The sequence below is a fragment of the Lepisosteus oculatus genome, chromosome 4 (assembly GCF_040954835.1).
Source record: "Lepisosteus oculatus isolate fLepOcu1 chromosome 4, fLepOcu1.hap2, whole genome shotgun sequence".
NCBI classification, from domain to species: Eukaryota; Metazoa; Chordata; class Actinopteri; order Semionotiformes; family Lepisosteidae; genus Lepisosteus; species Lepisosteus oculatus.
The window spans coordinates 13,460,393-13,484,513 of record NC_090699.1 but is presented as its reverse complement, the minus strand read 5'-3'; the positions used below and the strand labels follow the sequence as shown (position 1 = coordinate 13,484,513).

Below are 24,121 nucleotides of genomic sequence, written 5' to 3'. Positions count from 1 at the left end.
TCCAGCAGAAAGCCAGACCTCAGGGAAACAGGTACAAATTCACACTGAACAACAACACATTGGAGCACACATCCAGCTACACATATCTCGGTCTCACCATCAGCTCTTCCGGGAGTTTTGACCTGGCAGTGAAGGCACTGAGGGAGAAGGCACTCAGGGCTTTCTACGCAATAAGAAGGAGGCTCTTCAACATCAACCCACCAACAAGAATCTGGCTCCAAATATTTGAAAGTGTAATCCAACCCATTGCCCTATACGGCAGTGAAGTGTGGGGTCCCCTCACAGACCAGGAGTACAAATTACAAACTCACTCCACACACACACTCTGTCAGAGAGAGAGCTACACACACACTCACACTCACAAACACTCTGTCAGAGAGAGAGCTACACACACACTCACACACACACACACTCTGTAAGAAAGAGAGAGCTACACACATACTCACACACACTTCAGACTCACACACAAACTCTGTGAGAGAGCTACACACACACACTCACACACACTGTCAGAGAGAGAGCTACAGTACACACACTCTTTCAGAGAGCTACACACACTCACACACTTACTCACACTCTGTCAGAGAGCTACACACACACTCTGTCAGAGAGAGCTACACACACACTCACACTCACAAACACTCTGTCAGAGAGAGAGCTACACACACACTCACACTCACAAACACTCTGTCAGAGAGAGGTACACACACACACACACTCTAGACTCACACACACACTCTGTGAGAGAGCTACACACACACACACACTCTGTAAGAAAGAGAGAGCTACACACATACTCACACACACTTCAGACTCACACACAAACTCTGTGAGAGAGCTACACACACACACACTCTGAAAGAGAGCTACAAACACACACTCATACACACACACTGTCAGAGAGAGAGCTACACACACTCTTTCAGAGAGCTACACACACTCACACACTTACACTCTGTCAGAGAGCTACACACACACTCTGTCAGAGAGAGCTACACACACACTCACACTCACAAACACTCTGTCAGAGAGAGCTACACACACTCACACACACACTCTTGACAGAGAAAGAGCCACACACACTCCCAGTTTGATAAGTAGCTGTATGGTGTTGGCTGTCAGTTTAAGTTAATTACAGGATCCAATACCCTCTAGAGAAGAGAACAGTTCAATTAACATGAATACTCACTATTAGTCAGAGAGACAGACAGATGACAGGTGAGGTACAGCAGGTAGACAGACTGTTAGATACACAGACAGACTGACAGACACAAATGGATACACAGATAATGACAGACACTCAGAAACAGACAGACTGACACACAGACAGACTGACACACTCAGACACAGAGACAGACACACGGACACACAGAGACACTCGGACAGAGACACAAAGACACAAGGACACACTCAGGCAGACACAGAGACACACGGACTCACTCTGGCAGACACAGAGACACACGGACACACTCAGACAGACACAGAGACACACGGACACAAGGACACACTCAGACAGACAAAGAGACACACGGACACACTCAGGCAGACACAGAGACACACGGACACACTCAGACAGACACACAGAGACACACGGACACAAGGACACACTCAGACAGACACACAGAGACACACGGACACCCTCAGGCGGACACACAGAGACACACGGACACACTCAGACAGACACACAGAGACACACGGAAACAAGGACACACTCAGGCGGACACACAGAGACTCACGGACACACTCAGACAGACACAGAGACACACGGACACACTCAGACAGACACAGAGACTCATGGACACACTCAGACAGACACACAGAGACACACGGACACACTCAGACAGACACACAGAGACACACGGACACACTCACGACAGACACACAGAGACTCACGGACACACTCAGACAGACACACAGAGACTCACGGACACACTCACGACAGACACACAGAGACACACGGACACACTCAGACAGACAGAGACACACGGACACACTCAGACAGACACAGAGACACATGGACACACTCAGACAGACACACAGAGACACACGGACACACTCAGACAGACACACAGAGACACACGGACACACTCAGACAGACACACAGAGACACACGGAGACTCACGGACACACTCAGACAGACACACAGAGACACACGGACACACTCAGACAGACACACAGAGACTCACGGACACACTCAGACAGAGACACACTCAGACAGACACACAGAGACACACGGACACACTCAGACAGACACACAGAGACACACGGACACACTCAGACAGACACACAGAGACTCACGGACACACTCAGACAGAGACACACTCAGACAGACACACAGAGACACACGGACACGCTCAGGCGGACACACAGAGACACACGGACACACTCAGAGAGAGACACACACTCAGACACACAGATCCGCCGTGTGAGTTTAGGACTGGAGCTCATCTTCGGCGAGTCACTGTGGAGATCCTCTCGCGTCGCTGCCCTGTGGAGCTGGAGCTGACGGAGACGGAGTGCCGAACCGAGAGAGGGGAGAGGAGAGAGAGAGGCAAGGCGAGAAACGAGAGAGAGAGAGAGAGAGGACGTGAGGAGAGATTTGAAAGCAGACCCGTGTTATTGGTGAGAGCGCTGGAGAGAGGAGGGGGGGGTGGAGAATCCAGTACCCCAATAACAGCGTTTCTCCGGTCTGCTGCCGAGCCGGAGACAGAGGCACAAACTCCGGATTCATCCGCACGTCCTCTGCCTGCGGGACAGCCGCGTCTCGTCGCGTCGCATCGCCGGGAGCAGGTGGCCGGAGCTCCGGGCTCGGCGGCGGGACCAGGAGCCGCGTCGCTCCCCGGTAGGTCCCGGTCTGCGCCGGCCGCCGGCCGCTCTCCCGTGTCATTCCGGTGACCCGGTCGCGCAGCGCCGCCGCAGAGCCGGGCTCTCCACACGGAGTGTGAGTGTGTGTGAGTGTGGCAGTTGTGTGGTTTGTGCGGCAAAACACAAGACGTTACGCAACGTGAGCCGGGCAGCGTGTTTGTCAGTGGGGTAGGGAAGGCGTTTTAATCAGGTGTGAGCGCGGATACTGAGCACTGACATACACACCGAGAGTGTTATACACTCTGACTGAGTGTGTGTGTGATATACACTCTGTGACTGAGTGTGTGTGTGATATACAGACTGTGACTGAGTGTGTGTGTGATATACACTCTTGTGACTGAGTGTGTGTGTGATATACAGACTGTGACTGAGTGTGTGTTATACACTCTGTGACTGAATGTGTTATACACTCTGTTACTTAGTGTGTGTGTGTTATACATTCTGTTACTGTGTGTGTGTGTGTTATACATTCTGTTACTGTGTGTGTGATATCCACTCTGTTACTGAGTGTGTGTTATACACAATTAATTAATTGCTTACACTTATATAGCTCTTTTCTGGACACTCCACTCAAAGCGCTTTACAGGTAATGGGGATCCCCTCCACCACCAGTGTGCAGCCCCACCTAGATGATATGTCAGCAGCCATAGTGCGCCAGAACACTCCCCACACACCAGCTCTCAGTGATGAGGCCAGTTCAGAGACGGGGATTATTAGGAGGCCATGATTAGTAAGGGTCAATGGGAAATTTGGCCAGGACACTGGGGTCACACCCCTACTCTTTTCGAGAAACACCCCGGGATTTTTAATGACCACAGAGAGCCAGGACCTCAGTTTTACGTCTCATCCGAAGGACGGCACCTGTTTACAGTCTAGTGTCCCCGTCTCTATACTGGAGGATTAGGACCCACATGGACCGCAGGGTGAGCGCCCCCTGCTGGCCCCACTAACACCTCTCCCAGCAGCAACCTTCGTTTTTCCCAGGAGTCTCCCATCCAGGTACTGGCCAGGCTCTCACTGCTGAGCTCCAGTGGGCTGACAGTGTGAGAGTTACTGGATGATATGGCTGCTGGCCAATGTTACTGTGTGTGTTATACTCACTGATACTGATTGTGTGTGTTATACACTCTGTGACTGCATGTGTGTGTGATTTACACTCTGTGACTGAGTGTGTGTGTTATACACTCTGTGACTGAGTGTGTGTGTTATACTCACTGATACTGATTGTGTGTGTTATACACTCTGTGACTGCATGTGTGTGTGATTTACACTCTGTGACTGAGTGTGTGTGTTATACACTCTGTGACTGAGTGTGTGTGTGTGATTTACACTCTGTTACTGAGTGTGTGTGTTATACTCACTGATACTGATTGTGTGTGTTATACACCTGTGACTAAGTGTGTGTGTTATACTCACTGATACTGATTGTGTGTGTTATACACACTGTGACTGAGTGTCTGTTATACACTCTGTTACTGAGTGTGTGTGTTATACTCACTGATACTGATTGTGTGTGTTATACACTTGTGACTGAGTGTGTGTTATACACTCTGTTACTGAGTGTGTGTTATACTCACTGATACTGATTGTGTGTGTTATACACTCTGTTACTGAGTGTGTGTGTTATACTCACTGATACTGATTGTGTGTGTTATACACTTGTGACTGAGTGTGTGTTATACACTCTGTTACTGAGTGTGTGTTATACTCACTGATACTGATTGTGTGTGTTATACACTCACCCTCACCCTGCGGTCCATGTGGGTCCTAATCCCCCAGTATAGAGACGGGGACACTAGACTGTAAACAGGTGCCGTCCTTCAGATGAGTCGTAAAACTGAGGTCCTGACTCTCTGTGGTCATTAAAAATCCAGTCAGTGTGTCTTTTTGAACCTCTCTTTAAACACTGTTTGTGGGCTTTTAGAAGGGAATCTGGTACGAGAGTTTCTTTAAAGAATTAACCTTTGTCTTTTACAGCACTTTCAGAAATCATTGGACTCACTCTATGTATAAAAAATTTAGAAAGGGCTGTTTTAAATTAATTAGGACTATCTTTTCATCTCTGAGTCAGTTCAGGAAAAAGTGCACACAGATTGAAGCAACGATTTCCATTTTCACATTTTGTCACAACCATCTTTTGCACATCCCGATAACATCACGGAAATTGAAAAACGCTGTTCCAGGTCTCTCTCCTTCTCTCTCAGTGCAGTGTTAATGTACTGGAGTGTCCAGTCAGTCAGTGTGTCTGTATGAACCCCTCTCTCTCAGTGCAGTGTTAATGTACTGGAGTGTCCAGTCAGTCAGTGTGTCTGTATGAACCCCTCTCTCTCAGTGCAGTGTTAATGTACTGGAGTGTCCAGTCAGTGTGTCTGTATGAACCCCTCTCTCTCAGTGCAGTGTTAATGTACTGGAGTGTCCAGTCAGTCAGTGTGTCTGTATGAACCCCTCTCTCTCAGTGCAGTGTTAATGTACTGGAGTGTCCAGTCAGTGTGTCTGTATGAACCCCTCTCTCTCAGTGCAGTGTTAATGTACTGGAGTGTCCAGTCAGTGTGTCTGTATGAACCCCTCTCTCTCAGTGCAGTGTTAATGTACTGGAGTGTCCAGTCAGTCAGTGTGTCTGTATGAACCCCTCTCTCTCAGTGCAGTGTTAATGTACTGGAGTGTCCAGTCAGTCAGTGTGTCTGTATGAACCCCTCTCTCTCAGTGCAGTGTTAATGTACTGGAGTGTCCAGTCAGTGTGTCTGTATGAACCCCTCTCTCTCAGTGCAGTGTTAATGTACTGGAGTGTCCAGTCAGTCAGTGTGTCTGTATGAACCCCTCTCTCTCAGTGCAGTGTTAATGTACTGGAGTGTCCAGTCAGTCAGTGTGTCTGTATGAACCCCTCTCTCTCAGTGCAGTGTTAATGTACTGGAGTGTCCAGTCAGTCAGTGTGTCTGTATGAACCCCTCTCTCTCAGTGCAGTGTTAATGTACTGGAGTGTCCAGTCAGTCAGTGTGTCTGTATGAACCCCTCTCTCTCAGTGCAGTGTTAATGTACTGGAGTGTCCAGTCAGTTACAGTTAAATGTCTCTGATCTGTTTTCTCTCCATCCTTCAGTCTGTCTCTCAGTCCATCTTAATAGCAGTTCTGTTTTAATAAATTATTAATTTTGCAGAGTAAGAGCATTACTATTTCATTAATGTTAATATTTGAGCTATTATTAGTGTAGTCAGCTTTAATATTAATGTCTGCTTTTCTTACTGTTGAAAGAGGGGTAAAACTTTTCAGAGAATTAGATTTTGCAGAGAGATTAAAACACACTGAATTAACACTGCAGTACATTAGCACTGCACTGAGAGAGAGTGGTTCATACAGACACACTGACTGACTGGACACTCCAGTACATTAACACTGCACTGAGAGAGAGGGGTTCATACAGACACACTGACTGACTGGACACTCCAGTACATTAACACTGCACTGAGAGAGAGGGGTTCATACAGACACACTGACTGGACACTCCAGTACATTAACACTGCACTGAGAGAGAGGGGTTCATACAGACACACTGACTGACTGGACACTCCAGTACATTAACACTGCACTGAGAGAGAGGGGTTCATACAGACACACTGACTGACTGGACACTCCAGTACATTAACACTGCACTGAGAGAGAGGGGTTCATACAGACACACTGACTGACTGGACACTCCAGTACATTAACACTGCACTGAGAGAGAGGGGTTCATACAGACACCCTGACTGACTGGACACTCCAGTACATTAACACTGCACTGAGAGAGAGGGGTTCATACAGACACACTGACTGACTGGACACTCCAGTACATTAACACTGCACTGAGAGAGAGGGGTTCATACAGACACACTGACTGACTGGACACTCCAGTACATTAACACTGCCCTGAGAGAGAGGGGTTCATACAGACACACTGACTGACTGGACACTGAGAGAGAGGGGTTCACAGACTTTGTCAGACATTTGTTACAGTATATGTTTCTTTGTTATTGTGAGTGCTGATTTCATTATTCTTAATTTTTTTCTTAATTAAATATTTAACTCCGACACACTTTCATACAAGCCTTAATAATTCAAACAAAGTGAAATCTGTCAGATGAACAATTAAACTTGAACAGCTTGATTTCAGTTTGACTTTTAAATGTTTAATTAAAGTACAGACGAATAATAAGAGCTAATTAGGACAGACTCTCGCTTCACATATTTCACTAACGAAACTTTTTAATACCTGCGGGGGTCTTAACACCACTACAATTTTTCCAAAAGACAACATAGAAACTCATTTATTTTTTAATTGCTTTCTTATTATGATTAATTGGGGAAGGCTCACTTTCGGATTTTCAGATTTCTTCTGTGTTTCGTTCCGTGTTGAAGTGCTCAGTCCTGCTGCCTGTCCTCCACTTGACCAGTGATATCAGCGATCTGGTCTGTGACGTCTTGTCCTGCCGTCAGTGGACACAGGGTGTCTGTACTCCGTGCTCCCACGCCTGACTGTGGACACTGAGAACAGGACTGCTGTGGATTGGACTGACAGACACTGGACCTGTCTGATCATGACTTCAGTCTGTCTCTCCCGCCTGTCTCTGTCTCCCTCTGTCCCACTGTGTTCAGTCTCTCCCTGTCCCACTGTGTTCAGTCTGTCTCTGTCACACTGTGTTCAGTCTGTCTCTCCTCCCTCTGTATGTCCCTGTGTGTTCAGTCTCTCCCTGTCCCACTGTGTTCAGTCTGTCTCTCCACCCTCTCTCTGTCTCTCCCTGTCCCACTGTGTTCAGTCTGTCTCTCCTCCCTCTGTATGTCCCTGTGTGTTCAGTCTCTCCCTGTCCCACTGTGTTCAGTCTGTCTCTCCACCCTCTCTCTGTCTCTCTCTGTCCCTCTGTGTTCAGTCTGTCTCTGTCCCACTGTGTTCAGTCTGTCTCTCCTCCCTCTCTATGTCCCTGTATGTTCAGTCTCTCTCTGTCCCTCAGTGTTAAGGTTGTCTCTGTCCCTCTGTGTTCATTTGTTTCCATCCCTCAGTGTTCAGTGTTTCCCTCTCATGGTCTCACACTGAAATGTCTCCACTGTATAAATCAAGAGATCTCTGTCGCCACTCAGCTCCTCCCTCTGCCTTTCTGATCTCCCTCAAGCTCTCAGCCCAGGGAGGAGACAGAGTGCTGTTCCATTTCTCCTCCTGCCTCTCACTGACGCCCTCGGATAACATACACAGCGCTAAGCACGACAACAAGGAGGAAGTAGAGTGCACAGGACTGGACACCATAGGGTTAATACAACCATACTGACTGGACACTCCAGTACATTAACACTGCACTGAGAGAGAGGGGTTCATACAGACACACTGACTGACTGGACACTCCAGTACATTAACACTGCACTGAGAGAGAGGGGTTCATACAGACACACTGACTGACTGGACACTCCAGTACATTAACACTGCACTGAGAGAGAGGGGTTCATACAGACACACTGACTGACTGGACACTCCAGTACATTAACACTGCACTGAGAGAGAGGGGTTCATACAGACACACTGACTGGACACTCCAGTACATTAACACTGCACTGAGAGAGAGGGGTTCATACAGACACACTGACTGACTGGACACTCCAGTACATTAACACTGCACTGAGAGAGAGGGGTTCATACAGACACACTGACTGGACACTCCAGTACATTAACACTGCACTGAGAGAGAGGGGTTCATACAGACACACTGACTGACTGGACACTCCAGTACATTAACACTGCACTGAGAGAGAGGGGTTCATACAGACACACTGACTGACTGGACACTCCAGTACATTAACACTGCACTGAGAGAGAGGGGTTCATACAGACACACTGACTGGACACTCCAGTACATTAACACTGCACTGAGAGAGAGGGGTTCATACAGACACACTGACTGGACACTCCAGTACATTAACACTGCACTGAGAGAGAGGGGTTCATACAGACACACTGACTGACTGGACACTCCAGTACATTAACACTGCACTGAGAGAGAGGGGTTCATACAGACACACTGACTGACTGGACACTCCAGTACATTAACACTGCACTGAGAGAGAGGGGTTCATACAGACACACTGACTGACTGGACACTCCAGTACATTAACACTGCACTGAGAGAGAGGGGTTCATACAGACACACTGACTGGACACTCCAGTACATTAACACTGCACTGAGAGAGAGGGGTTCATACAGACACACTGACTGGACACTCCAGTACATTAACACTGCACTGAGAGAGAGGGGTTCATACAGACACACTGACTGACTGGACACTCCAGTACATTAACACTGCACTGAGAGAGAGGGGTTCATACAGACACACTGACTGACTGTACACTCCAGTACATTAACACTGCACTGAGAGAGAGGGGTTCATACAGACACACTGACTGAATGGACACTCCAGTACATTAACACAGCACTGAGAGAGAGGGGTTCATACAGACACACTGACTGACTGGACACTACAGTACATTAATACTGCACTGAGAGAGAGGGGTTCATACAGACACACTGACTGACTGGACACTCCAGTACATTAACACTGCACTGAGAGAGAGGGGTTCATACAGACACACTGACTGACTGGACACTCCAGTACATTAACACTACACTGAGAGAGAGGGGTTCATACAGACACACTGACTGGACACTCCAGTACATTAACACCGCACTGAGAGAGAGGGGTTCATACAGACACACTGACTGACTGGACACTCCAGTACATTAACACTGCACTGAGAGAGAGGGGTTCATACAGACACACTGACTAACTGAACACTCCAGTACATTAACACTGCACTGAGAGAGAGGGGTTCATACAGACACACTGACTGGACACTCCAGTACATTAACACTGCACTGAGAGAGAGGGGTTCATACAGACACACTGACTGGACACTCCAGTACATTAACACTGCACTGAGAGAGAGGGGTTCATACAGACACACTGACTGACTGGACACTCCAGTACATTAACAGTGCACTGAGAGAGAGGGGTTCATACAGACACACTGACTGACTGGACACTCCAGTACATTAACACTGCACTGAGAGAGAGGGGTTCATACAGACACACTGACTGACTGGACACTCCAGTCCATTAACACTGCACTGAGAGAGAGGGGTTCATACAGACACACTGACTGGACACTCCAGTACATTAACACTGCACTGAGAGAGAGGGGTTCATACAGACACACTGACTGGACACTCCAGTACATTAACACTGCACTGAGAGAGAGGGGTTCATACAGACACACTGACTGACTGGACACTCCAGTACATTAACACTGCACTGAGAGAGAGGGGTTCATACAGACACACTGACTGACTGGACACTCCAGTACATTAACACTGCACTGAGAGAGAGGGGTTCATACAGACACACTGACTGAATGGACACTCCAGTACATTAACACAGCACTGAGAGAGAGGGGTTCATACAGACACACTGACTGACTGGACACTACAGTACATTAATACTGCACTGAGAGAGAGGGGTTCATACAGACACACTGACTGACTGGACACTCCAGTACATTAACACTGCACTGAGAGAGAGGGGTTCATACAGACACACTGACTGACTGGACACTCCAGTACATTAACACTACACTGAGAGAGAGGGGTTCATACAGACACACTGACTGACTGGACACTCCAGTACATTAACACCGCACTGAGAGAGAGGGGTTCATACAGACACACTGACTGACTGGACACTCCAGTACATTAACACTGCACTGAGAGAGAGGGGTTCATACAGACACACTGACTAACTGAACACTCCAGTACATTAACACTGCACTGAGAGAGAGGGGTTCATACAGACACACTGATTGACTGGACACTCCAGTACATTAACACTGCACTGAGAGAGAGGGGTTCATACAGACACACTGACTGGACACTCCAGTACATTAACACTGCACTGAGAGAGAGGGGTTCATACAGACACACTGACTGACTGGACACTCCAGTACATTAACACTGCACTGAGAGAGAGGGGTTCATACAGACACACTGACTGGACACTCCAGTACATTAACACTGCACTGAGAGAGAGGGGTTCATACAGACACACTGACTGGACACTCCAGTACATTAACACTGCACTGAGAGAGAGGGGTTCATACAGACACACTGACTGAATGGACACTCCAGTACATTAACAGTGCACTGAGAGAGAGGGGTTCATACAGACACACTGACTGACTGGACACTCCAGTACATTAACACTGCACTGAGAGAGAGGGGTTCATACAGACACACTGACTGACTGGACACTCCAGTACATTAACACTGCACTGAGAGAGAGGGGTTCATACAGACACACTGACTGACTGGACACTCCAGTACATTAACACTGCACTGAGAGAGAGGGGTTCATACAGACACACTGACTGGACAGTGTATCCTCCAACACTTGGCCCTGATCGTTTTCCTCTTTGGTTAATTATGTTAATGAAGGTGATGAAGACGTACTATCTGTGTAGGTGATTGGTTGAGCTGGGCAGAATTTCTGTTTAACTGTTATGCTGATGGCTTTATGATAATGATGATTGTTTTATCATGAAGCTCTTGATCAGCAATGCTTTCTGTCTGATCTCAGTTTGTGATATAGATGGTGATTAATTCGCAGGTTTTGGAGAGACGGACAGAATTTAAGTTCTTCTCCAGGTTTGATGATGATCGTTCTCACTTTCCTACTACAGGTGACTGGGGTGGAGTTTGTGTTCAGTTTTTCCATAAATGTGATACTGATGGAGACTTCAGAGGTCTGGCTGGACATACTGTATCAGCTCTGAAACACCTAATTGGGTTCCTACAGTTATGACTCCCAGCTAATATTCACTGATGTGTGACTAGCAGAGTTCAGGGCTGTGTGTGTGTGTGTGTTTCACTGGCTCACAGTAGAGCTCAGGGCTGTGTGTGTGTGTGTGTTTCACTGGCTCACAGCAGAGCTCAGGGCTGTGTGTGTGTGTGTTTCACTGGCTCACAGCAGAGCTCAGGGCTGTGTGTGTGTGTGTATGTGTGTTTCACTGGCTCACAGCAGAGCTCAGGGCTGTGTGTGTGTGTATGTGTGTTTCACTGGCTCACAGCAGAGCTCAGGGCTGTGTGTGTGTGTGTATGTGTGTTTCACTGGCTCACAGCAGAGCTCAGGGCTGTGTGTGTGTATGTGTGTTTCACTGGCTCACAGCAGAGCTCAGGGCTGTGTGTGTGTGTGTATGTGTGTTTCACTGGCTCACAGCAGAGCTCAGGGCTGTGTCTGTGTGTGTTTCACTGGCTCACAGCAGAGCTCAGGGCTGTGTGTGTGTGTATGTGTGTTTCACTGGCTCACAGTAGAGCTCAGGGCTGTGTGTGTGTGTGTGTTTCACTGCTGGGTCACAGCAGAGCTCAGGGCTGTGTGTCTGTGTGTGTTTCACTGGCTCGCAGCAGAGTTCAGGGCTGTGTGTGTGTGTGTTTCACTGGCTCACAGCAGAGCTCAGGGCTGTGTGTGTGTGTTTCACTGGCTCACAGCAGAGCTCAGGGCTGTGTCTGTGTGTGTTTCACTGGCTCACAGCAGAGCTCAGGGCTGTGTGTGTGTGTGTTTCACTGCTGGCTCACAGCAGAGCTCAGGGCTGTGTGTCTGTGTGTGTTTCACTGGCTCACAGCAGAGCTCAGCTGTGTGTGTGTGTTTCACTGGCTCACAGCAGAGCTCAGGGCTGTGTGTGTGTGTGTTTAACTGGCTCACAGCAGAGCTCAGGGCTGTGTGTGTGTGTGTTTCACTGGCTCACAGCAGAGCTCAGGGCTGTGTGTGTGTGTGTTTAACTGGCTCACAGCAGAGCTCAGGGCTGTGTGTGTGTGTGTTTCACTGGCTCACAGCAGAGCTCAGGGCTGTGTGTGTGTGTTTTATAATCTCGTTAACCAGAGGAGTGGAGCCAGAACTGGCCAGTGGTGGCAGATCAGTATTCAAATATGGGCTCGAAAGGAAGAGAAGGCCAGACTCTTGAGCTCAGACGTGCAGAAATGTATTGATCTTGATTAAATAAAAGTTTCAGTCTTAATGAGGCAGCTGATCACTAGAGATATGTGACACTTACTTTCCCCACCTGTCAGTCAGGAGGGAGACATCGAGACACTGATAGAGGAGGAAGAGAACTTGAACTTGAACTTGAACTTTATTGCCATATGTAACCGGTACTGGTACAATGGAATTCTCACTTACAGAAAGTCTCTCGATTGTAAAACAAGTGTAAAAAACAAAACAAAGTGCAAACAGTGCATCAAGACAATGAACAAACAAACAATAGACAATGTGCAAGTAAACATGTAGACCGTTTGAATGTAAACAATACAGACGTGTAAACAATGACTGGAGATGTGCAATAGAGAAGAAATCATAAAGAGGTAGATGGTGATGGTGTGGGTGTGGTCCGAGGGGGATGGCTAAATGTGTTCGCAAGTCTCACTGCTTGTGGATAGAAGCTGTTGAAGAATCTGGTGGTCAGTGTCCGTATGCTCTTATATCTCTTGCCTGAGGGCAGTGGGGTGAAGAGCTCATGCCCGGGGTGGTGACTGTCCTCTGTGATGGCCAGAATTCTACCACGGCAACGGTCCTCATAGAGCTGTTTAATCTCGGTGATCTTCTGGGCCATATTCTGGGCCACAGGTGATCTTCTGGGCCATATTGACCATTCTCTGCAGTGCCTTCCTCTCTCGCGAAGAGGTGTTGCCACACCACACGGTGATCCCGTTGGTGAGGACGCTCTCGATAGTGCAGCGGTAGAAGTTCACCAACACATGTATTGGCATCCCCCATCGCTTGAGGCACCTCAAGAAATAAAGGCGCTGCTGAGCCTTCTTCATGATGGAGTCAGTGTTCACAGTCCAGGTTAGATCTTGAGAGATGTGAATTCCCAAAAACCTAAAGCTGGTGACTGTTTCCACTTCCGTTCCATCAATACTGAGTGGGCTGTGAGTGTGTGGCCTGTGTCTCCGAAAGTCCACTATTAGCTCTTTCGTTTTCTTTATGTTCAAGTCCAGGTTATTGCTATGACACCACCTAAGCAGCTGTACAACTTCATCCCTGTAAGTGGACTCGTCATCATCACTGATCAGTCCTATTATAGCGGTGTCATCTGCAAACTTAATGATGTGGTTGTTGCTGTGTCTTGCTGTGCAGTCGTGAGTGAACAGGGAGTACAACCTTGGACTCAGACAGCAGCCTTGTGGGGTTCCAGTGCTCTGGGTGAGTGGTGTTGATGTTTTATTGCCTATCCACACCACCTGTGGTCTCTCGATAAGAAAGTCCAGCAGCCAGTTGCAGACAGAGTTGCACAGACCTAGTCCCCTGAGCTTTGTCACCAGTTGTCTGGGTATGATGGAATTGAATGCTGAACTGTAGTCCACAAACAGCATTCTCACATACGAGTTCTTAGTGTCCAGGTGTTCCAAGGCTGTATGCAGAGCCAGGGAGACAGCATCATCCACTGATCTGTTGTTCTGGTAGGCGAACTGCAGGGGGTCCAGGGACTCTGTGATGGAGGAGTTGATGTGTGACAACACCAGCTTCTCCAGGCATTTCATCACCACAGATGTTAATGCTACTGGGCGGTAATCATTCAGGCATGTCACTTTTGCCTTTTTGGGGGTTGGAACAATAGTGTTTTTTTTAAAGCAGGTGGAGACCATGGACTGTGACAGGGAGGAGTTAAAGATGTCCGTAAACACTGTGGTCAGCTGGGCTGCACATGTCCTCAGGACGCGAGGTGGTATCCCATCAGGCCCTGCAGCCTTACGGATTTTCACCCTGCTCAGAGTCTTCTGCACGTCCTGCTCTGAGAGTTTCAGAACGAACTCGCCCTGCACACTTGGGGTCTTCTCAGCATTGCCCGTGTTCAGAGCATCAAAGCGGGCATAGAAATGGTTCAGCTCGTCAGGCAGGGATGCGTTGTTCATGTCAATCTCGAACAGAGACTGAGAGACGCAGGAGCAGGCAACTGTTGAGAGAAACCAGAGTTTCAAAGAGTGACCACAGCCTGGACACAGACAGACCTGACTGTCCAGAGAGGACAGGCTCAGTGACCACAGCCTGGACACAGACAGACCTGGCTGTCCAGAGAGGACAGGCTCAGTGACCACAGCCTGGACACAGACAGACCTGGCTGTCCAGAGAGGACAGGCTCAGTGACCACAGCCTGGACACAGACAGACCTGGCTGTCCAGAGAGGACAGGCTCAGTGACCACAGCCTGGACACAGACAGACCTGGCTGTCCAGAGAGGACAGGCTCAGTGACCACAGCCTGGACACAGACAGACCTGGCTGTCCAGAGAGGACAGGCTCAGTGACCACAGCCTGGACACAGACAGACCTGGCTGTCCAGAGAGGACAGGCTAAGTGACCACAGCCTGGACACAGAAACTGGACACAAACAGACCTGACTGTCCAGAGAGGACACGAGCAGTGACCACAGCCTGGAGACAGACACTGGACACAGACAGACCTGAGTGTCCGGAGAGGACAGGAGCAGTGACCGCAGCCTGGACATTGACACTGGACACAGACAGGCAGCTGGTCAGTGTGCATGAGAGTGTGCTGCTATTGAAGGTGTCTGTTGAGCAGTAAATGCCAGACAGGAGGGAGGGCTGAAGACAGGGGGTCAGTTATAATAATAATAATAATAATAATAATAATTAATAATTGCTTACACTTATATAGCGCTTTTCTGGACACTCCACTCAAAGCGCTTTACAGGTAATGGGGACTCCCCTCCACCAGCACCAGTGTGCAGCCCCACCTGGATGATGCGACGGCAGCCATAGTGCGCCAGAACGCTCCCCACACACCTGCTCTCAGTGGGGAGGAGAGCAGAGTGATGAGGCCAGTTCAGAGAGGGGGGTGATCAGGAGGCCATGATTGATAAAGGCCAATGGGAAATTTGGCCAGGACGCCGTTATAACAACAGAGCTCTGTTAATGGGGCGGGGGCGGGGTCTCTGTGAGGTACGTGTAGGTGAGCACTGTCTGGGGAATGGGGGGGCAGAGAGGGCTCTGTGAGGCACGCACACTGTCTGAGTGGGCTGTTGTGGCACCAGCTCTGCAGGATCAGCTGTCTGCCATCCACGCCCCCCCTCTCTCTCTCTCGCTGTCTCTGTCTGGTGGAAAATCACATCATTGATTAAATAATAAGAGATTCTGCTGTAGCTTAATCATTCGAACTTTGTGTTCAACATGAAAACTTTCATTTTTTTCAGTCAGGTATTTGTGCATCGCTGTTCAACCAAGTGGAAAAACACTGTTCATCTGTCTCCCTCACTCTGTCTGTTCATTTATCTCTCTGTCTCTGTTACCTCCGTGACTATTCATCTGTCTGTTCATCTGTCTCTCTGTCTCTCTTACTCTCTGTCTGTTCATCTATCAGTCTGTCTCTCTCTCAGTGTCTCTCTCTCTCTCAGTGTCTCTGTCTCTCTGTCTTTCTCTCAGTGTCTCTGTCTCTCTGTCTCTCTCAGTGTCTCTGTCTCTCTTTCTTTCTCTCAGTGTCTCTGTCTCTCTCAGTGTCTCTGTGTCTCTCTCAGTGTCTCTGTCTGTCTTTCTCTCAGTGTCTCTGTCTGTCTTTCTCTCAGTGTCTCTGTCTCTCTCAGTGTCTCTGTCCCTCTGTCTCTCTCTCAGTGTCTCTGTCTCTCTCTCAGTGTCTCTGTCTCTCAGCCCCTCTGTCTTTCTGTCTCTCTCTCAGTCTCTCAGTCTGTGGGAGCAAGTTGTCAATCTCTCTCCTGTGTTCCCTGCTCTCACAGGCCGCTCCACATCCCCTGAGCAGAGAGACGGACCGGGGGAGAGAGGGAGGGAGGGCGACAGGAGGACAGGAGGAGGAGATGGACACTGATTTCACCCTAGCAGAGCCCCGCGCGCCGCCAGCCCTCCTGGACGAGCAGGAATCAGCAGCAGGGAGATGACCGGCCACGCCGCCATGATCCGCAGCTCTGTGCTCTGCTGGCTGGGGCTGCTGCTGGCGGGGGGGGTGGGCGGGGCTTCGCTCCCGGCCGGTGTGCCGAGGAGGCGTGGCCTAGGAACGGGCTCACCCATCGCGCGCGGCCCAGCGGAACTGACGGTCCGCACCCCGCCGCCTCCGGAGGGCGGACCGGGCCCAGATGAGTCCGGAACCCCGGAGCCCGACGCCCCGCTGGGGATGGGGGCGGCACGCGATCCGGAGCGCGGCCCCCACGGCGCAGCGCCGCCGCAGCGCAGCCGAGCCGCTCCCGGATCCGGAGGCAGCGGGACGAGGGGTCCGGGCCGGATCGCCGCAGAGGCTCCCATGAATCCCGACTCGCGGGACGGCGAGGCGCTTCGCTCGGACAGTCGGACCGGTTCTGCTCCGTCCTCCGTGGGCCAGCCGGACCCGGCCGCTCGGGCCGAACCGGGGGCGGCGGAAAGAGGGGTCGCCCCAGATTCTGGGGGCGCGCGGGAGGGCGGACGGGTCAGCGATCCGCGGGCAGCGCCGGGAGTCGCGGGGGAAGGACCGGCCGGAGCGAGGGACCCGGAGCGGGGCGCACACACTTCCGACGGGGCGACTCCGGAGGGGGAGTCGGGCCGGGGCGCCTCCTCGGCTCTCCCGCCCTCCCGCGGGAGCGCTCCGGATCCTGGAGGGCAGGGAGCCCGGCCGGCTGGCGGAGAGCAGCCACGCCCTCCCCCTCCCCACCCTCCTCCTCCTCCTCGCCACCCCCGTCAGAGAGGGGCTGGGTCAGCTCCGAGTCCCGCAGGTCAGACTCCTCCACCGGGCTCTGGACTCGCGATGCAGCTTAGTCCAGAGCCCGGTCCCGATCAGGGCGTCAACACGGAGGGGACAGGGACTGGATCAGCTCCGAATCCCGCAGATCTGACTCTTCCTCCGGGCTGCAGCCACACGATGCAGCTGAGTCCAGAGCCCGGTCCCGATCAGGGCGTCAACACGGAGGGGACAGGGACTGGATCAGCTCCGAATCCCGCAGGTCAGACTCTCCTGCTGGGCTTCGGCCACACGATGCAGCTGAATCCGGAGCCCGGTCCCGATCGGAGCGTCCACACAGAGGGGACAGGAAGCGGAGTGGCTCTGGACCCCCGGCGGCGGGGGGGGCGCGGCCTGGTGTTCCAGCAGGCGGGGGTGCCGGCGGTCTCCGCGGAGCTGGGGGGCGGTCCGGGCCGGGCTGGGGAGGAGACCCGGCCCAGGAGCAGGAGGAGCTGGATCTGGAACCAGTTCTTCGTGATCGAGGAGTACAGCGGGCCGGAGCCGGTCCTGATCGGGAGGGTGAGGCTCGGGGCCCCGGGGCGGGACCGGGAGGCGGGCCGGGGCTGTCGTGACCGGACTGGGCCACCAGGGGGCGGCGTTGCGAAGGTCCCGGGACACAGTCCTCGCGTTCCCACGAGGGAGTCAGTAACAATGAGCACCTTAATCAGAACCACACATTCCTCACAGCGGTAATAATCCCCCCATCTTCACTCCGTGTTCCCTGGTGAGGGGGGGTGGATCCGCCCGGACCTCCCTGTCCCCAGCGGCAGATCCCAGCTCCTCCGGGGGGTCCCCAGGCGCTGCCGAGGCCACCCCCCCGGCGTGTTCTAAGTCTGCCACAGTCCTTAATACGGACACACTGACTGGACACTCCAGTACATTAACACTGCACTGAGAGAGAGGGGTTCATACAGACACACTGACTGACTGGACACTCCAGTACATTAACACTGCACTGAGAGAGAGGGGTTCATACAGACACACTGACTGGACACTCCAGTACATTAACACTGCACTGAGAGAGAGGGGTTCATACAGACACACTGACTGACTGGACACTCCAGTACATTAACACTGCACTGAGAGAGAGGGGTTCATACAGACACACTGACTGACTGGACACTCCAGTACATTAACACTGCACTGAGAGAGAGGGGTTCATACAGAAACACTGACTGACTGGACACTCCAGTACATTAACACTGCACTGAGAGAGAGGGGTTCATACAGACACACTGACTGACTGGACACTCCAGTACATTAACACTGCACTGAGAGAGAGGGGTTCATACAGACACACTGACTGACTGGACACTCCAGTACATTAACACTGCACTGAGAGAGAGGGGTTCATACAGAAACACTGACTGACTGGACACTCCAGTACATTAACACTGCACTGAGAGAGAGGGGTTCATACAGACACACTGACTGACTGGACACTCCAGTACATTAACACTGCACTGAGAGAGAGGAGTTCATACAGACACACTGACTGGACACTCCAGTACATTAACACTGCACTGAGAGAGAGTGGTTCATACAGACACACTGACTGGACACTCCAGTACATTAACACTGCACTGAGAGAGAGGGGTTCATACAGACACACTGACTGACTGGACACTCCAGTACATTAACACTGCACTGAGAGAGAGGGGTTCATACAGACACACTGACTGGACACTCCAGTACATTAACACTGCACTGAGAGAGAGGGGTTCATACAGACACACTGACTGACTGGACACTCCAGTACATTAACACTGCACTGAGAGAGAGGGGTTCATACAGACACACTGACTGGACACTCCAGTACATTAACACTGCACTGAGAGAGAGGGGTTGTTAATATCTTGGCAGTCTCAGGTGTAATAACTTCAAACACATTTGATGTGAATGTTCTTTTTTATGGATTTTGTTTCTTTTTTTCTCATCTCACATCGTTTAAGCCTGCAGGTGTTTGCTCTGCAGGGAGTTTGAGTGAGCAATTAAATACCAGAGAGAGGGAGAGAGAGAGAATTGAGAGAGAGAGAGGGGGGAGAGGGAGGAGAGAGGAGAGGGAGGAGAGGGGGGAGAGAGAGGAGAGTAGAAGAGAGGAAGGAGAGAGGGGAGAGAGGGGAGAGAGAGAGGGGGGAGAGAGAGGAGAGAGGAGAGGGACAGGAGGAGAGGGGAGAGAGAGAGGAGAGTAGAAGAGAGGGAGGAGAGAGGGGAGAGTAGAAGAGAGGGAGGAGAGAGGAGAGAGAGAGAGGGGGGAGAGAGAGGAGAGAGGAGAGGGACAGGAGGAGAGGGGGGAGAGAGAGGAGAGTAGAAGAGAGGGAGGAGAGAGGGGAGAGAGAGAGGGGGGAGAGAGAGGAGAGAGGAGAGGGACAGGAGGAGAGGGGGGAGAGAGAGGAGAGTAGAAGAGAGGGAGGAGAGAGGGGAGAGAGAGGAGAGAGGAGAGGGACAGGAGGAGAGGGAGGAGAGAGGGGAGAGAGAGGAGAGTAGAAGAGAGGGAGGAGAGAGGGGAGAGAGAGGAGAGTAGAAGAGAGGGAGGAGAGAGGGGAGAGGAGAGAGGGGGGAGAGAGAGGAGAGAGGAGAGGGGAGAGAGAGAGGAGAGTAGAAGAGAGGGAGGAGAGAGGGGAGAGAGGGAGGGGGAGACTGAAGCCGGGAGGGTAATGGAGAGGCTGATGGGCTGTTGATCCCTGCAGACTCGTGTGCATGAAGAGCGACAGGAGAGTCAGTGATTAAGTACCAGTTCATTACCAGCCCCCTGTGGAGAGGAGAATCACACACTGACTGACTGGGAACAGAGCGATCCGCCTGATCGCTCTGAGCCCTGCCTCTTCCCCTGCTGTTCTCCCTCTCTCTCCTCCCTCTCTCACACTCTCCCTCTCTCCCTCCCATCTCTCTCCTCCCTTTCTCACTCCCCATCTCTCTCCTCTCCTCTCCCTCTCTCTCTCTCCTCCCTCTCTCCCTCCCCATCTCTCTCTCTTCCCTTTCTCACTCCCCATCTCTCACTCCTCTCCTCCCTCTCTCTCTCCTCCCTCTCTCCCTCCCCATCTCTCACTCCTCTCTCTCCCTCCCATCCCTCTCCTCCCTCTCTCCTCCCTCTCTCCCTCTCTCCCTCCCATCTCTCTCCTCCCTTTCTCACTCCCCATCTCTCTCCTCTCCTCCCTCTCCCCCTCTCCTCCCTCTCTCTCTCCTCCCTCTCTCCCTCCCCATCTCTCACTCCTCTCCTCCCTCTCCTCCCTCTCTCCCTCCCCATCTCTCACTCCTCTCTCTCTCACTCCCCATCTCTCTCCTCTGTCTTACTCCTCTCTCTCCTCCCTCTCACTGTCTCCTACCTCTCTCTCCTCACTCTTTCACTCCTTCATCTTTCTCCTCACTCTCTCCTCCCCCACTCAATCTTGCATCTGTCACTCTCTCCCTCTTCCATCCCTTACTCCTCAGTCTCTCGTCTCCTATATCCCTGCTCCTCCAATCAGGGCTCACTCTGTCAGTGAGACACACTGCTCCTCCAATCAGGGCTCACTCTGTCAGTGAGACATACTGCTCCTCCAATCAGGGCTCACTCTGTCAGTGAGACACCCTGCTCCTCCAATCAGGGCTCACTCTATCAGTGAGAGACACTGCTCCTCCAATCAGGGCTCACTCTGTCAGTGAGAGACACCCTGCTCCTCCAATCAGGGCTCACTCTGTCAGTGAGACACACTGCTCCTCCAATCAGGGCTCACTCTGTCAGTGAGACACACTGCTCCTCCAATCAGGGCTCACTCTGTCAGTGAGAGACACACTGCTCCTCCAATCAGGGCTCACTCTGTCAGTGAGACACACTGCTCCTCCAATCAGGGCTCACTCTGTCAGTGAGACACCCTGCTCCTCCAATCAGGGCTCACTCTGTCATTGAGAGACACTGCTCCTCCAATCAGGGCTCACTCTGTCACTGAGACACACTGCTCCTCCAATCAGGGCTCACTCTGTCAGTGAGACATACTGCTCCTCCAATCAGGGCTCACTCTGTCAGTGAGACACACTGCTCCTCCAATCAGGGCTCACTCTGTCAGTGAGACACACTGCTCCTCCAATCAGGGCTCACTCTGTCAGTGACAGAGACACACTGCTCCTCCAATCAGGGCTCACTCTGTCAGTGAGACACACTGCTCCTCCAATCAGGGCTCACTCTGTCAGTGACAGAGACACACTGCTCCTCCAATCAGGGCTCACTCTGTCAGTGAGACATACTGCTCCTCCAATCAGGGCTCACTCTGTCAGTGAGACATACTGCTCCTCCAATCAGGGCTCACTCTGTCAGTGAGACACCCTGCTCCTCCAATCAGGGCTCACTCTGTCAGTGAGAGACACACTGCTCCTCCAATCAGGGCTCACTCTGTCAGTGAGAGACACCCTGCTCCTCCAATCAGGGCTCACTCTGTCAGTGAGACACACTGCTTCTCCAATCAGGGCTCACTCTGTCAGTGAGACATACTGCTCCTCCAATCAGGGCTCACTCTGTCAGTGAGACACCTGCTCCTCCAATCAGGGCTCACTCTGTCAGTGAGAGAAACACTGCTCCTCCAATCAGGGCTCACTCTGTCAGTGAGACACACTGCTCCTCCAATCAGGGCTCACTCTGTCAGTGAGACACACTGCTCCTCCAATCAGGGCTCACTCTGGCAGTGAGAGACACTGCTCCTCCAATCAGGGCTCACTCTGTCAGTGAGAGACACACTGCTCCTCCAATCAGGGCTCACTCTGTCAGTGAGACACACTGCTCCTCCAATCAGGGCTCACTCTGTCAGTGAGAGACACTGCTCCTCCAATCAGGGCTCATTCTGTCAGTGAGAGACACACTGCTCCTCCAATCAGGGCTCACTCTGTCAGTGAGAGACACCCTGCTCCTCCAATCAGGGCTCACTCTGTCAGTGAGACACACTGCTCCTCCAATCAGGGCTCACTCTGTCAGTGAGACACACTGCTCCTCCAATCAGGGCTCACTCTGTCAGTGAGAGACACACTGCTCCTCCAATCAGGGCTCACTCTGTCAGTGAGACACCCTGCTCCTCCAATCAGGGCTCACTCTGTCAGTGAGAGACACTGCTCCTCCAATCAGGGCTCACTCTGTCACTGAGACACACTGCTCCTCCAATCAGGGCTCACTCTGTCAGTGAGAGACACCCTACTCCTCCAATCAGGGCTCACTCTGTCAGTGAGAGACACACTGCTCCTCCAATCAGGGCTCACTCTGTCAGTGAGAGACACCCTGCTCCTCCAATCAGGGCTCACTCTGTCAGTGAGAGACACATTGCTCCTCCAATCAGGGCTCACTCTGTCAGTGAGAGACACACTGCTCCTCCAATCAGGGCTCACTCTGTCAGTGAGAGACACACTGCTCCTCCAATCAGGGCTCACTCTGTCAGTGAGAGACACACTGCTCCTCCAATCAGGGCTCACTCTGTCAGTGAGAGACACACTGCTCCTCCAATCAGAGCTCACTCTGTCTGACAGGAAGAAACCGCTCAGCCCGCTCTGTCTCTGTCGCCCTCAGCTGCATACCGACATGGACCGGGGCGACGGGCGGACGCGGTACGTGCTGCGCGGCGAGGGGGCGGGCTCGGTCTTCGTGATCGACGAGCGCTCGGGGAACATCCACGTCACCAAGCCCCTGGACCGCGAGGAGAAGGACGAGTACCGGCTGGTCGCCACAGCGATGGACCGGCTGACGGAGCGCCCCCTGGAGCCCTCGTCCCAGTTCGTCATCCGCGTGCAGGACATCAACGACAACCCGCCCGTCTTCCAGGACGGGCCCTACAGCGCCACCGTGCCCGAGATGGCCAACATCGGTACTGCAGCTGTGTGTGGCGCGCCAGTGTGTGTTACTACCAGCTGGAGCGCAGCATGTCTGCGTATGAGTGTTTGAGTCTCTCTGTGTTAAAGAGTTTCTTTGTCTCTGTGAGTGACGGTGTGTCTCACTGTCTGTGAGTGACTGTGTCTCTCCGTCTGTGAGTGACTGTGTGTCTCTCTCCGTCTGTGAGTGACTGTGTGTCTCTCTCTGTCTGTGAGTGACTGTGTGTCTCTGTCTGTCTGTGAGTGACTGAGTGTCTCTCTGTATGTGTCTCTCTGTGTTTATGAGTTTCTTTGTGTCTCTGTCTCTGAGTGACTGTATCTCTCTCTGTGTTATGAGTTCCTTTGTGTCTCTGTCTGTGAGTGACTGTTTGTCTCTGTGAGTGACTGTGTCTCTGTGAGTGACTGTGTGTCTCTCTGTGTTTATGAGTTTCTTTGTGTCTCTGTCTGTGTCTCTCTGTGAGTTACTGCGTGTCTCTGTGTCTGAGTCTCTGTCTCTGTAAATTCTCTGGGTGTCTGTGAGTGTCTGACAGTGTGTCTGTGTCTGTGTTTCTGGGTGTCTGGGTGACTGCGTGTCTCTGTGTCTGAGTCTCTGTCTCTGTAAATTCTCTGGGTGTCTGAGTGTCTGACAGTGTGTCTGTGTCTGTGTTTCTGGGTGTCT

General features: G+C 51.6%; 1 protein-coding gene across 1 annotated transcript in view; it reads left to right on the top strand.

The window, feature by feature from the left end:
• The first annotated feature begins 2,351 nt into the window (after positions 1-2,351).
• The window catches only part of LOC138238381 (cadherin-24), a 49,433-nt gene continuing 27,663 nt past the window's right edge, over positions 2,352-24,121 (top strand). Inside the window, exons 1-3 of the mRNA XM_069188750.1 lie at positions 2,352-2,842; positions 16,670-18,156; positions 23,165-23,459. Of these exons, the coding sequence (XP_069044851.1) occupies positions 16,825-18,156; positions 23,165-23,459 (1,627 nt within the window). The 5' untranslated portion in view covers positions 2,352-2,842; positions 16,670-16,824. The remainder of the gene's footprint in view (positions 2,843-16,669; positions 18,157-23,164; positions 23,460-24,121) is intronic.